Genomic DNA, 17,542 nt, shown 5'->3' on the forward strand with positions numbered 1-17,542 from the left:
TGGGGGGAGTGGTGTGAGTAATGTTGCTGGTGGTAATGGTGGTTTTAGGATTAGGATTGTGGCCGGATTAGTGTTATTATGCCTGGGAATCGACAATAGCATCTTCGACAGTAGCAACATGCTAGCATCGACAGTAGCAGCGCGTTAACATCATAGAGTCGACAGTAGCAGTGTGCTAGCATAAGAGTCGGCAGTAGCAGTGTGCTAGCATAAGAGTTGGCAGTAGCAGCGCGCTAGCAATCAGAGAATAGCCGGAAAAAAATGCAATAGCACCGGCAGTAGCACCTTTTGATCGGTAGTAGCACCTATTGATCGACAGTAGCACATTCTATCGACAGTAGCAGTATAATATGTAGTGAAGGGTATTCTGGTAAAATTGTAGTGACAGATGGCATGTGCATATTAAATTGTCCTAATTTATTAATTTTTGTCCTTAACTGTATAAGATAATGTGTAAAAGATGTAATTGTAAAGTGAAATTTAGTTAGTAACTAATATGTAGTTTACTATATTTGATATTTCAAACTCTTGTGATCAGAGAAAAGTTCAAATTTTTCACCATAAAGATAGTGTCTCCAAACCTTCAAGGCAAAAACAACAGCAGCTAACTCAAGATCATGTGTCGGGTAGTTACGTTCGTGTACCTTGAGCTGTCTAGATGCATAAGCCACTACCTTACCATGTTGCATTAATACACATCCTAAACCCTGGTATGATGCGTCACTAAAAATGACAAGCCCCTCTCCACTACAAGGAATAGTCAAAACTGGTGCTGAAGTTAATCTGGTCTTTAACTCAGTAAAGGCTTGTTCACATTGATCAGTCCAAATGAACTTTACATCCTTTTTTGTCAACTGAGTCAAAGGTGCTGCTATGTTTGAAAATCCTTCAATAAACCTCCGATAATAGCCAGCTAAACCAAGGAAGCTTCGAATTTCGGTGACTGATGTTGGTCGGTTCCAACTTACAACAGCCTCAACCTTTGAGGGGTCCACTGAGACTCCATCTTTGGAAACTACATGGCCTAGAAACTTTATCTGTTCTTGCCAAAAATCACACTTTTCCACCTTTGCATACAACTGATTTTTCCTCAAGGTCTGAAGTGTAATACGGAGGTGATTCTCATGGCCTAGTTGCTTCAACTTCTGGCATCACAGGACTAGATATACTACTCGCTTGATCATCACGTATCACAGTATGTGATATATATGCTGGCATGGTCGCTTGATATATATTCAGGTATCACGGGACCAAAAATGCCAGTTGCTTGATCGTCATTGCTACTATATCTCTCTTTCTCCTTTCAAATCTCTCAACAAGGGAGTGAGTCTTCCTGGTACAATGGCAACTGCCAAAAGTGGAACCTTGAAAAACCAAGCTGCATCTACCACTTACCACTATGTCCATATAGAACTGTTGGCGTATGTCATACGTTGTAATTAGAATTTTGAATATTAGTGTATTATTAGGAATATTTTGTCGTATTTAGTTTCCTAATAGGACTTGGTGTATCTTGTATAGTTGTATATATACTGAAAACAAGTAGAGCTATAACATGAGAAAAACAAAACTTGTATAACAAGCTCCAGGACGACTTGTATAAGAAGAACCAGGTATAAGAGAAATCCGAGTGTGATTTGCATGCAGGAGATATAAAGCAGAATAATGAAAGCAAGCAGGACACAGAGCACACAGAGGGGAAGACCCTCGGCAAATAAAATAAAAGATGCAGTAAGAGATCAAATCTTCCTGAGCTAAGCTTACACATATTCTAAAAATACTTAAGCCTACAAATATTGTTAAGAGCTAAGTCTACACAGTTAAATGTTTTTCTTACACCATCTCCCAGAATATGAAAAAGGAAAAAGGTAAAAAATCCACAAATCATCAGCAGCAGACATCCCTAGCAGCAACAGTGGCTCAAACACCATGTTCTATGCTACTTGAAACTCAGACTGAAAAATGAAATCAATTCAATCATTTTCTCTCTCATTGTTCCTGCATTTGAATTTGATCTTACAGGTGAACTGAACCTAGGAGAATTCTGGGATCTATCAGTTCAAACGTTTCGAAATCCCAGAATTAATTTCATAGTTCTGTGACTTCTGTCTGCTGAACTTTTTGTACATTCAAGCAATTTTACTGGTTCCTACGTTGACATGACGAGAAGCGTAAGTAGAAAGTATCAAGGGAGCTACGTACACAAACTGCTTCCTCGAAGCCAAATCTCTACAAACTAATAAGGCTACAAGCTTGAATAACAGAGGTCATACCACCATAATATTGCAGATCTTTCTTGGCATACCTCCCATCTCTGTCTACCCCTTGCCAAGTGCGTGATTCTGTTCTAGAGAAAATGGTGGGAAGCAGGAGTAGGAGAAGACTCTCTTTTGAGGTTGTGCTAGAAGATTAACGGTTTCAGGGCAAGCTCTAGAACATTGATCTGAAAGAAATTTGGCAATCGGAAACGTGATATAGAAGCGATCTGGTCATAGTTCGCTTCTCTCTATAATGTGTTCAAGATGTATCATTGTGGTTGGACTTGAAGCACAACTGAGTTCTCTTCTTCATTAGGAGATGACCTTTTAGAAACAAAGAGCAAAAGTTTTTTAAGCTGCAAGATGGAGATGCAACACCACATTGTTTCATCAACAAGCTTCAAAATCAGAAACGCAAGAACGCTATCATAAGCCTATTTGATGATGAAGGTGTCTCTGTGTCTGGCATTCTGGAGATGGACAACTCCAAGGGATAGTCTTGAGCTATTTTCCTGGTTTGTTCACGTCCTTTAATCCTACATGTTCACAGGTTGTTAGGGAGATTATGCAAGACATTAATGCTATACTTGTAAGTTGTAACTTGTAAGGGAGGTGGAGGAGCTTGAAGTGTTCACAAAGTTGAAGCAAATGATCAGATGTCCCTCCTAGACGGCAAGACCTCTACCAACATTCCTGGGACATTGTAGGCAGACACGGTCTAGAAGCAGAGAAGAGCTTCCTAGTTTCTGATGAAAAGATTTGTTCGAAGTTCGAATTTCTGTAGTTTTGTGACCCTAGTTCCTAAGGTGAAGATGCCACTATGCATGACACAAGTTACAATTAACTTATGTGATGTGTTGCTACATATGATTTGCTGACAACTGATTACCATGACTCGGGCTCAACTTTAGGCATTCGTGTTTCATTTGCTGCTAGCATTGGATTAGAGCCCCCGTGAGAAATAAGATAAGATTATGTCACTTCTCTGGGCCATAAACATAAAGCATTGTGATTTCACTGATTTGTTGTAACTTCAACATTTACCAACATATTAACCAAAAAAAAACATTTACCAACATGGGGGAAGGATTTTTCAGATAAATTGCAAATAAATCATCCTAAGTTCTACTTTACAATAACCACATATTTACCAACTTACAACCATCACCACGTGAAGCAAATGAGAACTTCAAAGTATACTGAAGCAGCCTGGCCAAGCAGCAGTTACCATAAATAGGATGCCTCAGTGACAATCTAACGATAGTGTCTCCAATTGCCAGGGGATACAGAACAGGCCACAGATTCACTGAACTGGAAATTCTTGGGTTTACTTCTCAGCTTCAGGATCCTGATTGATTTTCTGTAGGCATAAAACAAACTTTATCATCCTTGCCTAGAAGATTATTGGCCATCAAATGTGCGTATAAACTTTTAAGTATCCACTCTTACAAGACTAGGAGACTCCAAAAGTTATTTCCCTGTTCCTTATGCTTTCATTATTGTCTTTCTTCTCATATGATCAAAGATTTAATTGAAATAGTTGCAGAATCTGTCAAAGTCAAGAACTCCTATATGGCTATACTATTACGCTATGAATATAACTTTACTAGAATGCCTAACAGATTATCTTGGACCCAGAAGGTATGCAATCTAGAGTTATGAATACTTTCCCAGTCAATGTAGGCTCCCAACTTAAAGAAAAGAAAATAAAAGAGCAGATTCAGATGAGTCTACTTTATACATTGTTTAAAAGTCCACTGTCACTACGTACTTAAAAGTTGATGCCATATTTATCACACCATGAGTGATACAAAGTTCAAGAATACACACCTTCTCCAAATAGCTGCTCAAATCGGGCAACAATGTGTTTCCCATAAGTGTATTTCTTCAATGCATGAGTATGAGCCCTTATGCGATTAATCAATATTGTCCGTTGACTGTCTGTACAGATTTCAAGAGTCTTCTGGACCACATAATTAGCAAATTGGTCCTTCATCATGATCTACAACAGAAATAAAAAATGGTGGTTAGGCAGTAGAATGGGAGCTTCAAAAGCATCACAAAATATGGAACAAATGTCAGCACTATATAAACTACAGCACTTAAGCTGCTATCAAAAAACAACAAACTCAAGGATGAGGTTTCATTATTTCAAAGCAAAACAAAAACACATGGTAATATTCAGGCACAATTGCACAAGGTTCTTCAAAAGTAATGTATGGGGACACAAGGTTCTTCAAATTACAAGTTTTTTTTGGTCCGTAAATGTAAAATCTTGATATCCAGGACTGGATCATCAATCAAGGATTCTTACCAATAAGTTATCATTTCCATCATTAGGGCCAACAATCTCTTTAATCAACAATTCTCGTTCTGCTGCATCACCATACTCCAAACATTTCTCAACAACATTGGATGCAAATTTGTGCTGGCTCAGCTGTACAATATGACCCGACAACTTGCTGATAATTCGGCTTCTTTCATGAGGTTTTCCCCTCTCCAATACATGCTGCCAACCATTAAAATATATATATTAAAATCAGCATACAACAGTTGACAAAATTCAATCAAAAAAATATAAACAGACATATATATAATATCTCACATCCCAATTTAATATCTCATGTCCCCGTAATGCATTAGCGACAAAGTCTTACAGATATAGGATAATGAATATCTCACATCTTTAATAGAAGTGTCTACAGCCCTCTTTCAACAGATATGTATGCCTTTATGTCTCCATGTAGACATAAATCATATAAGCCCTCTTCCCAACAAATATGTTTGCGTCTATGGATAGGTGCAAATAAACATGTGTCTGAGTATATGTATTACGTGTCTGTTTAAGAATTTCTTAGGTATCTCACACAGGTACACAATCTATGTTGCAAAACAGCAACTACTTGAGAAAAAATAGAGAACTAGTCAACACATGAGAAAAAATGTGTGATTGCTTTCTGACCATCTAATTCCTATAGTGAAATCGAGACACTGCATGAAATATGCCATATAGTAAGAAATTGCCACTGTAGACTGAGTTTTTCCAACTGCAAGAAACTTTAGTCATAAAATAGGAATCACAAGAACCCAATACCAACCTGCGAGACATAATTGCCATACTGGTCCTGAGCAAGAGCATGCACAGACTCCAATATCTCATTGACTATAAACTGGCATTGCAGCTCATTTGTACAATGCTCCAGAACTCTCTACAATGAAACAAAAAAAAACAAGATCAACTTTTTGCACAGTAACCGAGGAAGAAAAGTACTCCAGCCCCTCAAGTTTAAAAATACCTGAATAACACGGCAACCATAGGGATGCATTGAAAGAGTTGCAACTTGATCATGGAAAGCAGAAATTATAAACACAATCTTTTCAGTTGGGATGCTCTCAATACACTTTTGTATGACATGGTTTCCATTTTGGTCACGGACACATCTCATAACATGTCCATCCAACTCATGTACAAGCCTTACTTTCTGTTCAAGCTCAATAACATCAAGGGCCTATGCCACAAAGAATTTAGATTATTATCATGGGATCCAGAAAGAACACAGTACTGAGAAGAGAATTATTTTGTGCACATAGCTTCAAATTCCAATTGCACAACCCAAATGCTGTTGGCAGCTTATCAATGAGTACAAATATTCTATTAATTTTAGCCTAAACATTACATTGTTGGCTCAATTAACTAAATCGATAAAAAATAAAAAATAAAACCATGAAAAAGTATATCTAAGCAACTCAAGTTAATCGACAATCCTTTTCCAAAAGGTGATCACAAAAGAAAGAAATAAAGAGGTAGACAAATACTGTTGGCAGTTTGTCACTGGGTAAAAAATATGCTTCTAATTGTAGCCTGAATAGTTCACAGTTGGCTCTTTCAAGTTTCAACTTACGAGATTGAGCAAATAACCCAAGAAAGAGGATAGTTAAGCAAGTACAGTAACTCACTATTGTTTCCCAAAAGAAGTTATCACAAAAAAATCAACATAGAGATGGCAATTAATTCCAGACAACAAAATAAAGAAGCAACTTCCAACTCATGCATGGGTTTACAAGAGAGAGAAGTTTTACTAATTTCAAAAGTAACCAACAGAAGACAATCCAAGTATCCATACCACCTGCAGTCACTAGAAATCCAAGAGTGGATGATGAAAGTTTCAAAAAGTACCCAAAAATTTACAAAATTTAAGCAATTACAACCAGAGGAATCTCAGTTTGACACAAATGTCACTGGGGCACTTGACATCAAAGACCTCTTCAGCAGTACAAAGAGAAAACTTAGCAAACTCGTACACAATTCAAAGTAAGATTCAGGCAATCTCATGTAACCCTTTAAAACTATTGTGTAGTAGAAATACCAATCATCATAACATGTATGTGCAGTGCAACTTGAAGTTCATCACCCAGACATAAGTAAAATAGTAACAGCACTTATCACAGTTGCATACCTTTTGGATTACACGACAGCCATACATCTGCAGACTTAGAGGCAAAATTTGACCTGAAAGTTGATTGGCGAGATCCTTCCTTTGCTGAGGGCTTCCATACTCAAAAAACTGGGACAGAGGACAAAACAAATTAAAAGATCATGCCAATAATCATATGCCTTTAAGAACATAGAGAAGAAACAATAATCCAGAAACATACCTTTTGAATCACATAGTTACCAAAAACATCAGTCATTAATTGACAAGCATGTGGGAGAACTTCCCTGAATACAGAAGTCTTCTCTTCAATACTACAGTTTTCCAACTTCTGTTGGATAAATCGACTCCCATGTTGATCAGTGCTGGAGTAGAAAAAATCATGATGACTTAATTTGTCCTCAGCAAATTAACAAAAATCAAAATTGAGAAGAAAATAGAGCTTACCTAAATTCAACAATATGTCTTGTGATATCAGATAGCTCAAATCTGCGGCCTTTGCCAGATTTCAACTCCTCAAGAAAATTATAAATTTTGGTGTCATGAAGACTCTCAAAGCCTCGGTGCCCAGGCCATCCATGATATAAGCCAGGATTCCTTCCTGAACTAATAGATGATGTTGGCAGAACAGGACTATTTAAGGGTGAGGTTGGATACTGCATCAAAACACCAGCATTTGGTAGACTTCCATAATAGCTGCCACTTACTGGTCCTCTTTGTGAGGTCAAATTTCCCGGCCCACCAGTCCTCTGATGTTGGACTTTGTGTGCATCCAAACTAGCACCATGATTGGAAGCTCTGTTCATGTCAAGACCACCTCTAGATGCCAAAGGAGCAAACTGGCCAGAAACACCATATGACTCCACAAACGGCTGTTGATAGTATTGCATATACATAGGATCAGGATATGAAGTTTGCAGAGGAAACCCAAGCTGCCCATATGACTTGCTTATATGTTGCACATCAGCCCCAGGTGAAATGCTTCCCACAGATGGTCGAGCATTAAAGCTTGAAGCCACAGTTCCCTCGACAACAACAGGAGCAGCTCCTGGGGGATGATATCCACCAACATATGGAGAAAAACCAGGGGAACTTAAAGCATATCCGCCCACATATTGTGGAGAAACAAAGCTCTGTGCCTGAAAATTTGAATAATATGGATGTGTTCCACTCGTGTAGGCTGCTGCATTTGCATAGAGTGGATGTGCAAACCCTGATGTCTGGAGTAGTGGCTGTGCATCCGCAGCAAACTTGGAGTTATTAGAGAGATAGTGATCCATGCCGACATATGTGCAGTGAACTCCTTGAGGAGTTATCTGAGATGTGGCATTTTGAACCTGGCATAAATTGATTTGCTGTTGCTGTATCTGGTATTGCATGGAATTATTCTGGTAGCTATGTGGCCACTGTATTTGATTCTTTTGATTGTCTGGCATGTTTGCTATATTGAGAGACTTCATTCCAGATTCAACAAGGGTAACACCAGCATCATTAACACCTGTGGTCCTGGTATAAACATGAGACGATGAAATTGCAACAGCACTGGATGAGGATTCAGCATTTAGTGAAAGCACTGTATCAGCTGCACGTTCTTCATCTACAGTGGGCCCACTTGGAGACATCTTATTAATAGGGAGATTTTGCAAGGAATTCGAAACAGCACCCTGATTAAGCTCCCCAGGTATCTCGTTGCTTAAGGTAGGAGAATGATTATCTACAGGCGAAGTAGATCCACAAGAATCTTCCTGGAAATAAAGACGATTTTTCATTTACAACCATGGCATTTTAATGAAAGTAAGCTAAAAGATACCAGCATTTATATTTTCTACAATCACCATATGGTAGAGAAGTTATTTCATTTGTCCAAAAAAAAAAAACTAAGCTATTTCTAAGAAAAAAATGGTAGGCTTATGAACTTAACAACCCAACTAGAAAAAAAAAAATTAATAAAAATCAGGAAATTATGGACAGTAGTGAATAAAATGTCAATACTGATTTTAAACCTGTTTTTAATCACCCACATTTTTCTGTTGTCCTTTCAATTGAGCTGCATCTTCACCAGAACTTTTCTGATCTACCCAATCATTAGAAGCCTGTGGGGGTGTCTGATCATCCTCCGACTCTTCCTGGTGTGTAGGCAGTAGTCCTGGAGACATATGCAATGAACCATTACCACTGTCTTCTACCGGTCCCAAGTTTGGACTGAAACTACCGATGTGGCGTGCCAGACGACGATTCTCCCATGAGATAAGGGGAGGAGGAAGCCTTGGATTCAGATTTACATTGGCACAGTAATAGGCCAGATAAGCTGGATCAGAACGCAATTGTTCCTCAGACTCACACCTTTCAATAACACTAGTTAGACTTGCCAAGCTTCCAGTAATGATAGAGTCCTGCTGGGATAACAGATTATTGAGGGCCAAAAATGAACCCTCCATACTTGGGGGTGCACTTCCACTTCGATTAGGGGCAACATCTATTCTGTTGCTATGAAACCTATGGTCTCTCAGAAGCAATTTCAACTCATCTGCTGTCATATTAGCAGATGATGGTGCAATTTTTGCCGGCTTGTTATGGGAAGCCCAGTTTCCACCAGTTTCTGACATTCTAATTGGACTCTCAGTCGCCATGCTACCAGAAGACTACTATGCCCCCACTTTTCTATGAATAGGAGGATCTCACATGGTCCCCTAGCAACAGCAAGAGATGATGGGCATGTTAACCAATAAGTGGGAGAACATAGTAAAAGGAAAAGTACTAGAGTGAGGTATTTAACAAACTGAAAGAACACTAGAAAGGTGACAAGGAGACATAAACATGGAACAACATACGGTTTGAGATGAAAATATGCTAAGAATGCTCCCTTGATTAGTTTTTTCATGCCGAGAAGCAACTTTCCAAAACTCTTACGCTATCCTTTATTCGAAGAAGCACCTTTTTTAACTAAACTATCCAAAATATCTAAATATGAACTCCAAAATGTTGAACAATAGATTTGGTTCTACCAAAGCAGAGATATTGAGACTAATGTGTAACTATAACACTGCTTCTTCATCGTTTCCTTTGCGACAATATGCTAAAGAACCAGGACATGCACTCAAAAATTACTATTCCACAGCCGAACAGCTCGAATAAAGAAAAGGAAAACTACAACAGACAACAGAATTAAAATCTAACACAGAGCAATTGCAGAATTTCCAACACCTATTCAATAGTATCAACCAAAAAACTCAACCCTAGTGCTGAGGAAAACATACACAGAGCAAAAGCATTAACCTGTGAACCCACAAACACTTCAACATAACAGAACTAAAACAAGCTCCACCACCAGTTTTGACTTTTAACAACCCAAAACAACATATCATCAAATTCCACTCCCTCTTTTCTCCCCAATTTCCAAACCCAACAAAACCAAATGCAAGCAAACAGTCTCAACAGAAACCATAGATAACCCAGAGAGCACCCACATGGTATCTCCAAGACCAGCCACCCCAAAGCTCAAAACTTCACACCATTCAACCCACCAAAACCATGAAAGACACAACCTTTACACTACCAACAATTCAAACTTTTATAGAAATGAAAGGAGAACAAGAAACCCAATAGCAAGGTCAAACGAGGAACACTGCCATAGTTGCATTAGAGACAGAATGAAAGAAAGCTTGAGGCTTTTGAATAGGGTTTACCCAATTGAAGTGGACTCTGTTTTGACACCAAAATTCGAGCAGATTCCGTCACCAGCAGCTGATGGGAGAGATTCACTGTACCAAACAAAACCCTAGATTCTCTTTCTTTCTCTTTAAGAGAGAGAGAGAGAGAGAGAGAGAGAGAGAGAGAGAGAGAGAGTGAGAGAGAGAGAGANAGAGAGAGAGAGATGGGTCTACCAAAAATGACGTCTTTGGCTCAATTCAGCGGGTATTTAGAGTATTTAAAGCTCTGATGATGAGTGGGAGTTTGTTTCTTTAAAGCGAAGAAAAGAAGAGCCAACTCTCCCTTTAGATAAGGTCGTGTGTTCGCTCGCTCCCCTCTCGCTTCAAACTTCAAACTTCAAATTATCACATAACTATGGACTTGTCATATTTTTGTTGGCATTTCATTTTCGAACTTCAAACTGATTTGGTTTTACAGTTTTACTTTTAATTTTTTTTGTTACAGAAAATGGTAGTCGAGTGAGCTACCACTTTAGGGTCGGGAGCAATTTGTAGGTATGACTCCTCCTTAAGGGATGGTTTTCACAAGTTTGGGTTTGAACCAAGGATCTCCTATAAGCAGGAGAATCCTTACAGCATCCGCCCTACTTGCATGCTTTCGCTAGACCAACCCCATTGGGTTTTTATTGCATTTTATTTTTTTTGAAAATACTTTTCATTTTATTTTGTGCAAGGCCTTCACGAATCTAATTCTATTAGAGTGACATATCCTCATAGTGACATATCCTCATCCACAAGAATATTCTCATGGGTATTTAACACTAAACTACCATTACAAATAATAAAATAGTCTTTAAATGTTTCACTTGATAAAAAGATCATCATTAAAACATGTTACATGATATAATTGTCACCTTAAAACATCTTAAATGATAAAAATGTCTATTTTCACTCTTTTTACATGACCATTCTACCCTCCTCTCTCATTTAACCTATTTTTGATTGATCTCAGTTTCGTCATCTCTCTCTCACACACACTCTCTCTCTCTTATCACCGACGATCGTCGACATGGATCATGAACGGAGCTCCGGTCTCCGATTGCAAATACATGCACTCCATCGGAGCTCCGGCGAACACCACTCCCCCTCAACTGATACCTCCTCTCCATTGCGCTCAGCCACCGCATCTCTCTCTCCCTCTCCATCTCTATCTCCGGCTTGGTCCTTCTTCTTCATCGCCGTCCAAGTCTTCGATTGGCTTCTTCTTTTCAAGGTAATCGGTTTTCAAGGTAATCGGAGAGGATCTAATAGCTTCTTTTCTGTTTAAGCATATTTTCTGTTGTGTAATTCTGCTAGAGATTAAAGTTTCTGGTTTAAATTTGAGAGCGATTGAAGTATATGTGTTTGATCTGGAAGATTTTGTGATGATTTTGTTGTGTGTGTGGTGCTTGGAGTTAGATCTGGAATTAGCTTTGAATTTTATTGATCGATCGGTCTTCCATTCATTTCTGTAAGATTTTAGGAGGTATTTTGGAGTTGTGATTGGTTAGGTTCTAATCAAGATGTTGATTGATTGAAATTGTAGAGTGGAAGACCGAGGCTTGAAGACTCACCATAGGCTTGTGAGTTTCTTAATGCTTTAAGTAATTTGCATTTGTAATTCTTGCTTATAGAAGCATTATATCTCTATAATCTTGCTGAGTGATAATGATCAATGCATTTGTAAGCTTGCTGATTAGTTTCATTTTTTTATGGTTTCCAACTTTACTTTGATTTTGGTGGCATTATGAATCTGGGTTCACCCCATTAAACTGAAGAACAGAAGGATTTGATTTTTATGGTATTCTGAATTGGGTTCATTCCATAAAGTTGGGTTCACTCCATAAGAACCTGAAGGCTTTGACAATGAAGCTTACGTAGTTAAGCACACATATGGAACTTCTTCAGCAACTTGTCATCATGATGCTATAACTGATTCACAAATCTCATTGTACTTGTCAGCCATGTTGTTGCAGCTTTACTTAAACAGAGAGGTTTGACAAAATCAGCAAGAATGAGCTTAAATCATGTAACTATAAATGGCTATTGTACGCACACCAAGTGACTGATAAATGGCATCACAGAACCAAGAGCCCACCCGAACAGCATTGGTCAAGAGAAAGTGGACTCCCGATGAAGATGAGAAACTAATCGAGGTTGTTGCCCTTCATGGTGCAAAGACTGGACCTCAATAGCCTCCAAAGCAAGTCTGTATTGTATATATGCATGAATGTAACCCAAATCAATCACATTATGTATTTAATGATCCAGAGAATAATGGGTTTTTGGTGTAGGGCTGAATTGGAACGGCAAGAGTCTAAGGAAGATCGTCATATGCTTAACATGGATCGTCATCGTCGTCGACAAGGAGACTCTGGACATGCTCACTGCTCTCGGCATGGGTGATATTCCCGGTGTCGAGCTCGAGTCCACTGAACTGCAGGTTGCTCTGGTCGGGTACGGCCGCGGCAGGCCCAGCAGGTACTAGGAAGTGGACCGTAGAGTTGTGTCTTTGGTTTTTTGATGTTATAGTACATTTGGTTTTCGGATTAGGAACTGTTGTCTAATTTGCTATGCTTTTTTGAGTTTGGATTATGAACTGGTGCTTTGTTGTTTATGCGAATTTCTGTTATAGATTAAGATTTTGAAGCATGCGGATTTATATTTATGGTGCTGTGAATCTGTGCTAATTATGTTTCTTATAATTTGTTAATTTTGGTTGATAGATGCTATATGGGGTTAATTGTTGATGTTATACTAGGGTTTAGATTTGAGTTTCTTTGGTTCCACGAATGATATTGTGGCTTTAAGTTCCATGAAATGATATTGTGGCTTTAAGTTCCAGGAAATGGAGCGATCAACAATGAAATGGGATGTTAGTTTGTTTAGGTGTCAAAGAAAAAAAAGGCTTAGATGTGCATAAATCACCAAGTTACTGATCATCATTTTTCGATGTTTGCATTTTCTTAATGCAAGTTCTGGAAAGAATTGTCTTGCTGAAAAATTTTCCATAATAACATTGTACATCAGGTTTGTTTAGGCTCTTGAGTTGGTTTTATGGTAGAATCATGAGTTTCATACTTATATGATGTATGTTTTCTTTGGGTATGCTGTATGTTTTTGGGTATGAACCTTGGTATTGTGTTGTTCCTTGCGAAGGAATTCTAGCAGTCACCAAGCAGATTGAAATTCTGAATTCTGAACTGATAACCAGTTGAGATAGTTTCATGGTATTAATTCTTCTTAAAGCTAAATTTCAATTGTTATCTACACATGAAAAAACTATATTGCAATTTTTCTAAACAGATTATTTCTACGAAGATGGGAGTGTATGAGTTGACTATAGATCTAGTTGTAAATTCAAGTATCTCTTGCAACATTGTGAAGCCAAACCCATGATAAATCTCACCTTCATTTCGCCTTCAATCATCAATGGATGCTCGTAACTGATATGTCAAAGCTCTATAGTCTATAGTCATTTCTAGCTACTGTAAATATTACACTTCTACATCATTTATTTAACCCGTACATATAACAAAAATCGAGAACCCATAAAATAGACAAAAGAGCCATGACTTGTAGAGTAGGAAACCATCCAAAGAACAATGGGATCCCAGAAAGAACGAAAGTTCAAGGACACTGATAAAGAAATAGACAGAAGAGCCATGATTTGTAGAGTAGGAAACCATCCAAAGAACAATGGGATCACAAAAAGCTGATTCCCCATGTAACTATCAATATAACTATCTATGTAACTACAGTTTGATAGTTACATACATGCCACACTTGTGTAACGACATTAACGTGCCTATGTAACTATCAATGTAATTATCTATCTATGTAACTATACATGTAACTATCCATTACCTATTCATCTATGTAACTATCCATGTAACTATGCATGTAACTATCAATGTAACTACAGATTGCTAGTTACATGGGTAGTTACATTGTTAGTTACATAGATTTTAATAGATTTTTGTTCTAATACGCAGCGGAACACTGCCGTTGTGGTGCAGCGACACGCTGCAATTATTATTATGTAAATGACTTGTGTACCTACATTAAGCTACTTATCTAACTATCAATGTAACTATTCATCTATGTAACTATGCATGTAACTATCCATCTATATAACTATGCATGTAACTATCCATGTAACTATGCATATAACTATCAATATAACTACAGATTGCTAGTTACCTGGGTAGTTACATTGCTAGTTACATGGATTTTAATAGATTTTTGTTCTAATACGCAGCGAGAAGCTGCTATTGCGGTGCAGCGGCACGTTGCAATTATTATTATGTAAATGACTTGTGTATCTACATTAAGCTACTTATCTAACTATCAATGTAATTATCCATGTAACTATTTATCTATGTAACTATCCATGTAACTATCCATCTATATAATTATGCATGTAACTATCCATGTAACTATGCATGTAACTGTCCATGTAATTATCCATCTATGTATGCATGTAACTATCGATGTAACTATTCATCTATGTGATTATCCATGTAACTATGCATGTAACTATCAATGTAACTAGCACTCTGTAGTTACATTGATTTTAATAGATTTTTGTTCTAATACGCAACGGGACACTGCCGTTGCGGTGCAGCGGCACGTTGCAATTATTATTATGTAAATGACTTGTGTACCTACATTAATCTACTTATCTAACTATCAATGTAATTATCCATGTAACTATCCATCTATGTAACTATCTATGTAAAATCCATGTAACTACAGATTGCTAGTTACCTTGGTAGTTACGTTGCTAGTTACATGGATTTTTATAGATTTTTGTTTTAATACGTAGCGGGATGCTGCCGTTGCGGTGCAGCGGCATGCTGCAATTATTATTATGTAAATGACTTGTGTACCTATATTAAGCTGTTTATCTAATTATCAATGTAACTATCCATATATATAACTATCTATCTATGTAACTATCCATGTAACTACAAACAGATAGTTACATGTGTAGCTTCATACATTCTATATAACAAGCTACAATTTTTTTTTATCACACAGAACACAGAATATGACAAAGCAAAGCAATCTGTATTAATTGTAAATCATCAAATTAAGAATATATACCTAGGAAAAAAATTTAGTGTTAACACAGCTCTTAGAACTCTGGCTTTCCTCATTCATCGTTTAATCCAAAATTCATTACAGAATAGAGAAGAAAGGGAAAGGGAACCATTGTTGTCACCATGCTTCAGTGCACTTAACATTGATTTCAGTATGACTTTATCACTACCTTCCCTCAATGCAATCTGCATAAATATAAAACATATTATGAAGTTGTTTGGGTGTTGAAAATGAAGAACCCAAAAACAGAAACATCAAGCTTAATAAATAGAGATATGTTCCACACAAATAATCTTTCATTTAGATGTTTATCAAAACCGCCAACTCTATGCATCTCCTTAAACATTTTAAGTCCTTAAACACTTGCTTGGTAGACTTTTCTCCTTCCTTTTCCAGTTTTCTGCAGAATGACCTTCCCTCCTTCCGATGGCTATAACTTCCTCTACAAAATAGCTATCAATGATCCACGAAATGTTCTGGAAACTAGACTCTTCTAGCTTTCCGTTGATATAAGGCAAGTTTCCTGGATCACTCTGAGCTGCTCGCAATTTACCTTTGAATTTGACTGAAAATTTGGGCAGAATTCTGTATTTCTTAAGGTTTCATCTTTAATGCGCATCTCTTTGCAGTGTGTAGCATCTCTTTCCTCACATTTCTTCCTCAAGAACTTGAGAAGGTCAGCCCTCGTTAGCACATCAAGGTCCACTGCGCTCTCATCGAGCAAAAACACTAAAATTCATTCACAAACATTTCCTCAGACACCTTGTGTGCATAACCAAATAACATAACACAAATTAAACATCCCAAACAAACATGCATTTATAATCTAATTAATAAAAGATTCATGACACAGCATTCTATTTCATAAATGACATACCCATAATACAATAAAACCCATGAAATCAAGCTTCTTTTTCTAGTTCTGGTTTTAATCACATAAAAAAGAAAAAACAATCAATTGATAAAGAAGAGAGAAACATATTAACTTACCTTGTAAGCTGAAAACAATGATCGAAATTAATCAGAAAAGCCATGACATAAGAGATTTTTGAAGGATGAAAGAAAAATTAAAGAGGATGAAATCGTCGACGACGACGGCAGAGAGCTCCGTCGTGTGCTTCTAGATCTGTTCTCTTTGAGCCCACTTTGGTAACAGCATCAATCTCTCGGTGGAGGACAACGGGTTCGCCGGAGAGAGTGATTCGCCGGAGAGAGAGAAAGAGAAGAGAAAGAGAGAGAGAGTGAGGGAGATGAGTTAAGAGTGAGTGAGAGAGATGGATTGTGGTTAATGTGTTGTTATTTTTGTCAGTGGTATAGTATGTAATTTTTTAAAATTTATGGGCAACGGTTTAAAGAATTTAAATGGGTGTATTGTTTTATCATCAATGAACATTTGTTAACAGTTTTATCATTTGTTACTTCTAAAAATACCATTTTATCATTGACCCTATTTTCATTCCCTTATTTTATTAAGAAAATTAATATTTGTCTCATCCCAAATGTTATCGGTTTGGTGCTGGTACCCAATTAATCTTAGGTTATTGGTAAGTTCTGGGGTCTTGCTAATGAGAAAAAGTGTAGCATTAAAATTATACTCTATGGAACCAATATTATGTTACTGGCAAGTTTTGGTATTAAAACTTCAAATTAATTTCATCCGAAGATGTAAGGAATATCGACATGTTAATTAGCTGCGTATATATAGGGGACTTCTTTGCTCTTTCGCACAAATGTTAAAGCTCCTGGACAACGCTTGAGATTTGTGTCGCATATGGTTAAGTTGTCATTTGGAGAAGCTCCATATTGGGATCACAAGATTTAGAATTTGGATTACTATAGTTAGTATTGTAAGTAAACATACACCAAGAGCATGTAGCTTTAGTAATCAGTTGTCCTGGCACAGTAAAAGCTAAAACATTACTTCCATATATCTAATTATAACTTGAAATATATGTGAAAAAGTAAACATAGTATCTTTTTTTTAGAGGAACATAGTAATTATTAATAAGTTAACCAATACTCCAATAGTGTAGATGAAACTCTAAGCAACTAATGA

The 17,542-nt window shown here is 37.3% G+C and overlaps 1 protein-coding gene across 1 annotated transcript; it reads right to left on the minus strand.

The window, feature by feature from the left end:
• Positions 1-3,285: 3,285 nt before the first annotated feature.
• Positions 3,286-9,321, minus strand: LOC101298015 (pumilio homolog 6, chloroplastic-like). The gene is made up of 9 exons (XM_004297843.1): positions 8,713-9,321; positions 7,139-8,436; positions 6,915-7,056; positions 6,716-6,823; positions 5,555-5,767; positions 5,357-5,467; positions 4,573-4,767; positions 4,089-4,260; positions 3,286-3,618 (listed from the first exon to the last, which is right to left on the minus strand). The coding sequence occupies exons 1-9, from the start codon at positions 9,319-9,321 to the stop codon at positions 3,599-3,601; spliced, it is 2,868 nt and encodes a 955-aa protein (XP_004297891.1). The 3' UTR covers positions 3,286-3,598.
• Positions 9,322-17,542: the final 8,221 nt, after the last annotated feature.

This window comes from Fragaria vesca, linkage group LG4, assembly GCF_000184155.1.
Source record: "Fragaria vesca subsp. vesca linkage group LG4, FraVesHawaii_1.0, whole genome shotgun sequence".
Lineage (NCBI taxonomy): Eukaryota > Viridiplantae > Streptophyta > Magnoliopsida > Rosales > Rosaceae > Fragaria > Fragaria vesca.

Excerpts from the sequence above, each read along its gene's own strand:
- LOC101298015 (XM_004297843.1), bottom strand. The coding sequence starts at position 9,321 with ATGGCGACTGAGAGTCCAATTAGAATGTCAGAAACTGGTGGAAACTGG. Across the intron at positions 4,768-5,356 it reads ATGGCAATTATGTCTCGCAG|CATGTATTGGAGAGGGGAAA; the intron begins GTTGGTATTGGG and ends AATGGTTGGCAG. Across the intron at positions 3,619-4,088 it reads TGAGCAGCTATTTGGAGAAG|AAAATCAATCAGGATCCTGA; the intron begins GTGTGTATTCTT and ends TTATGCCTACAG.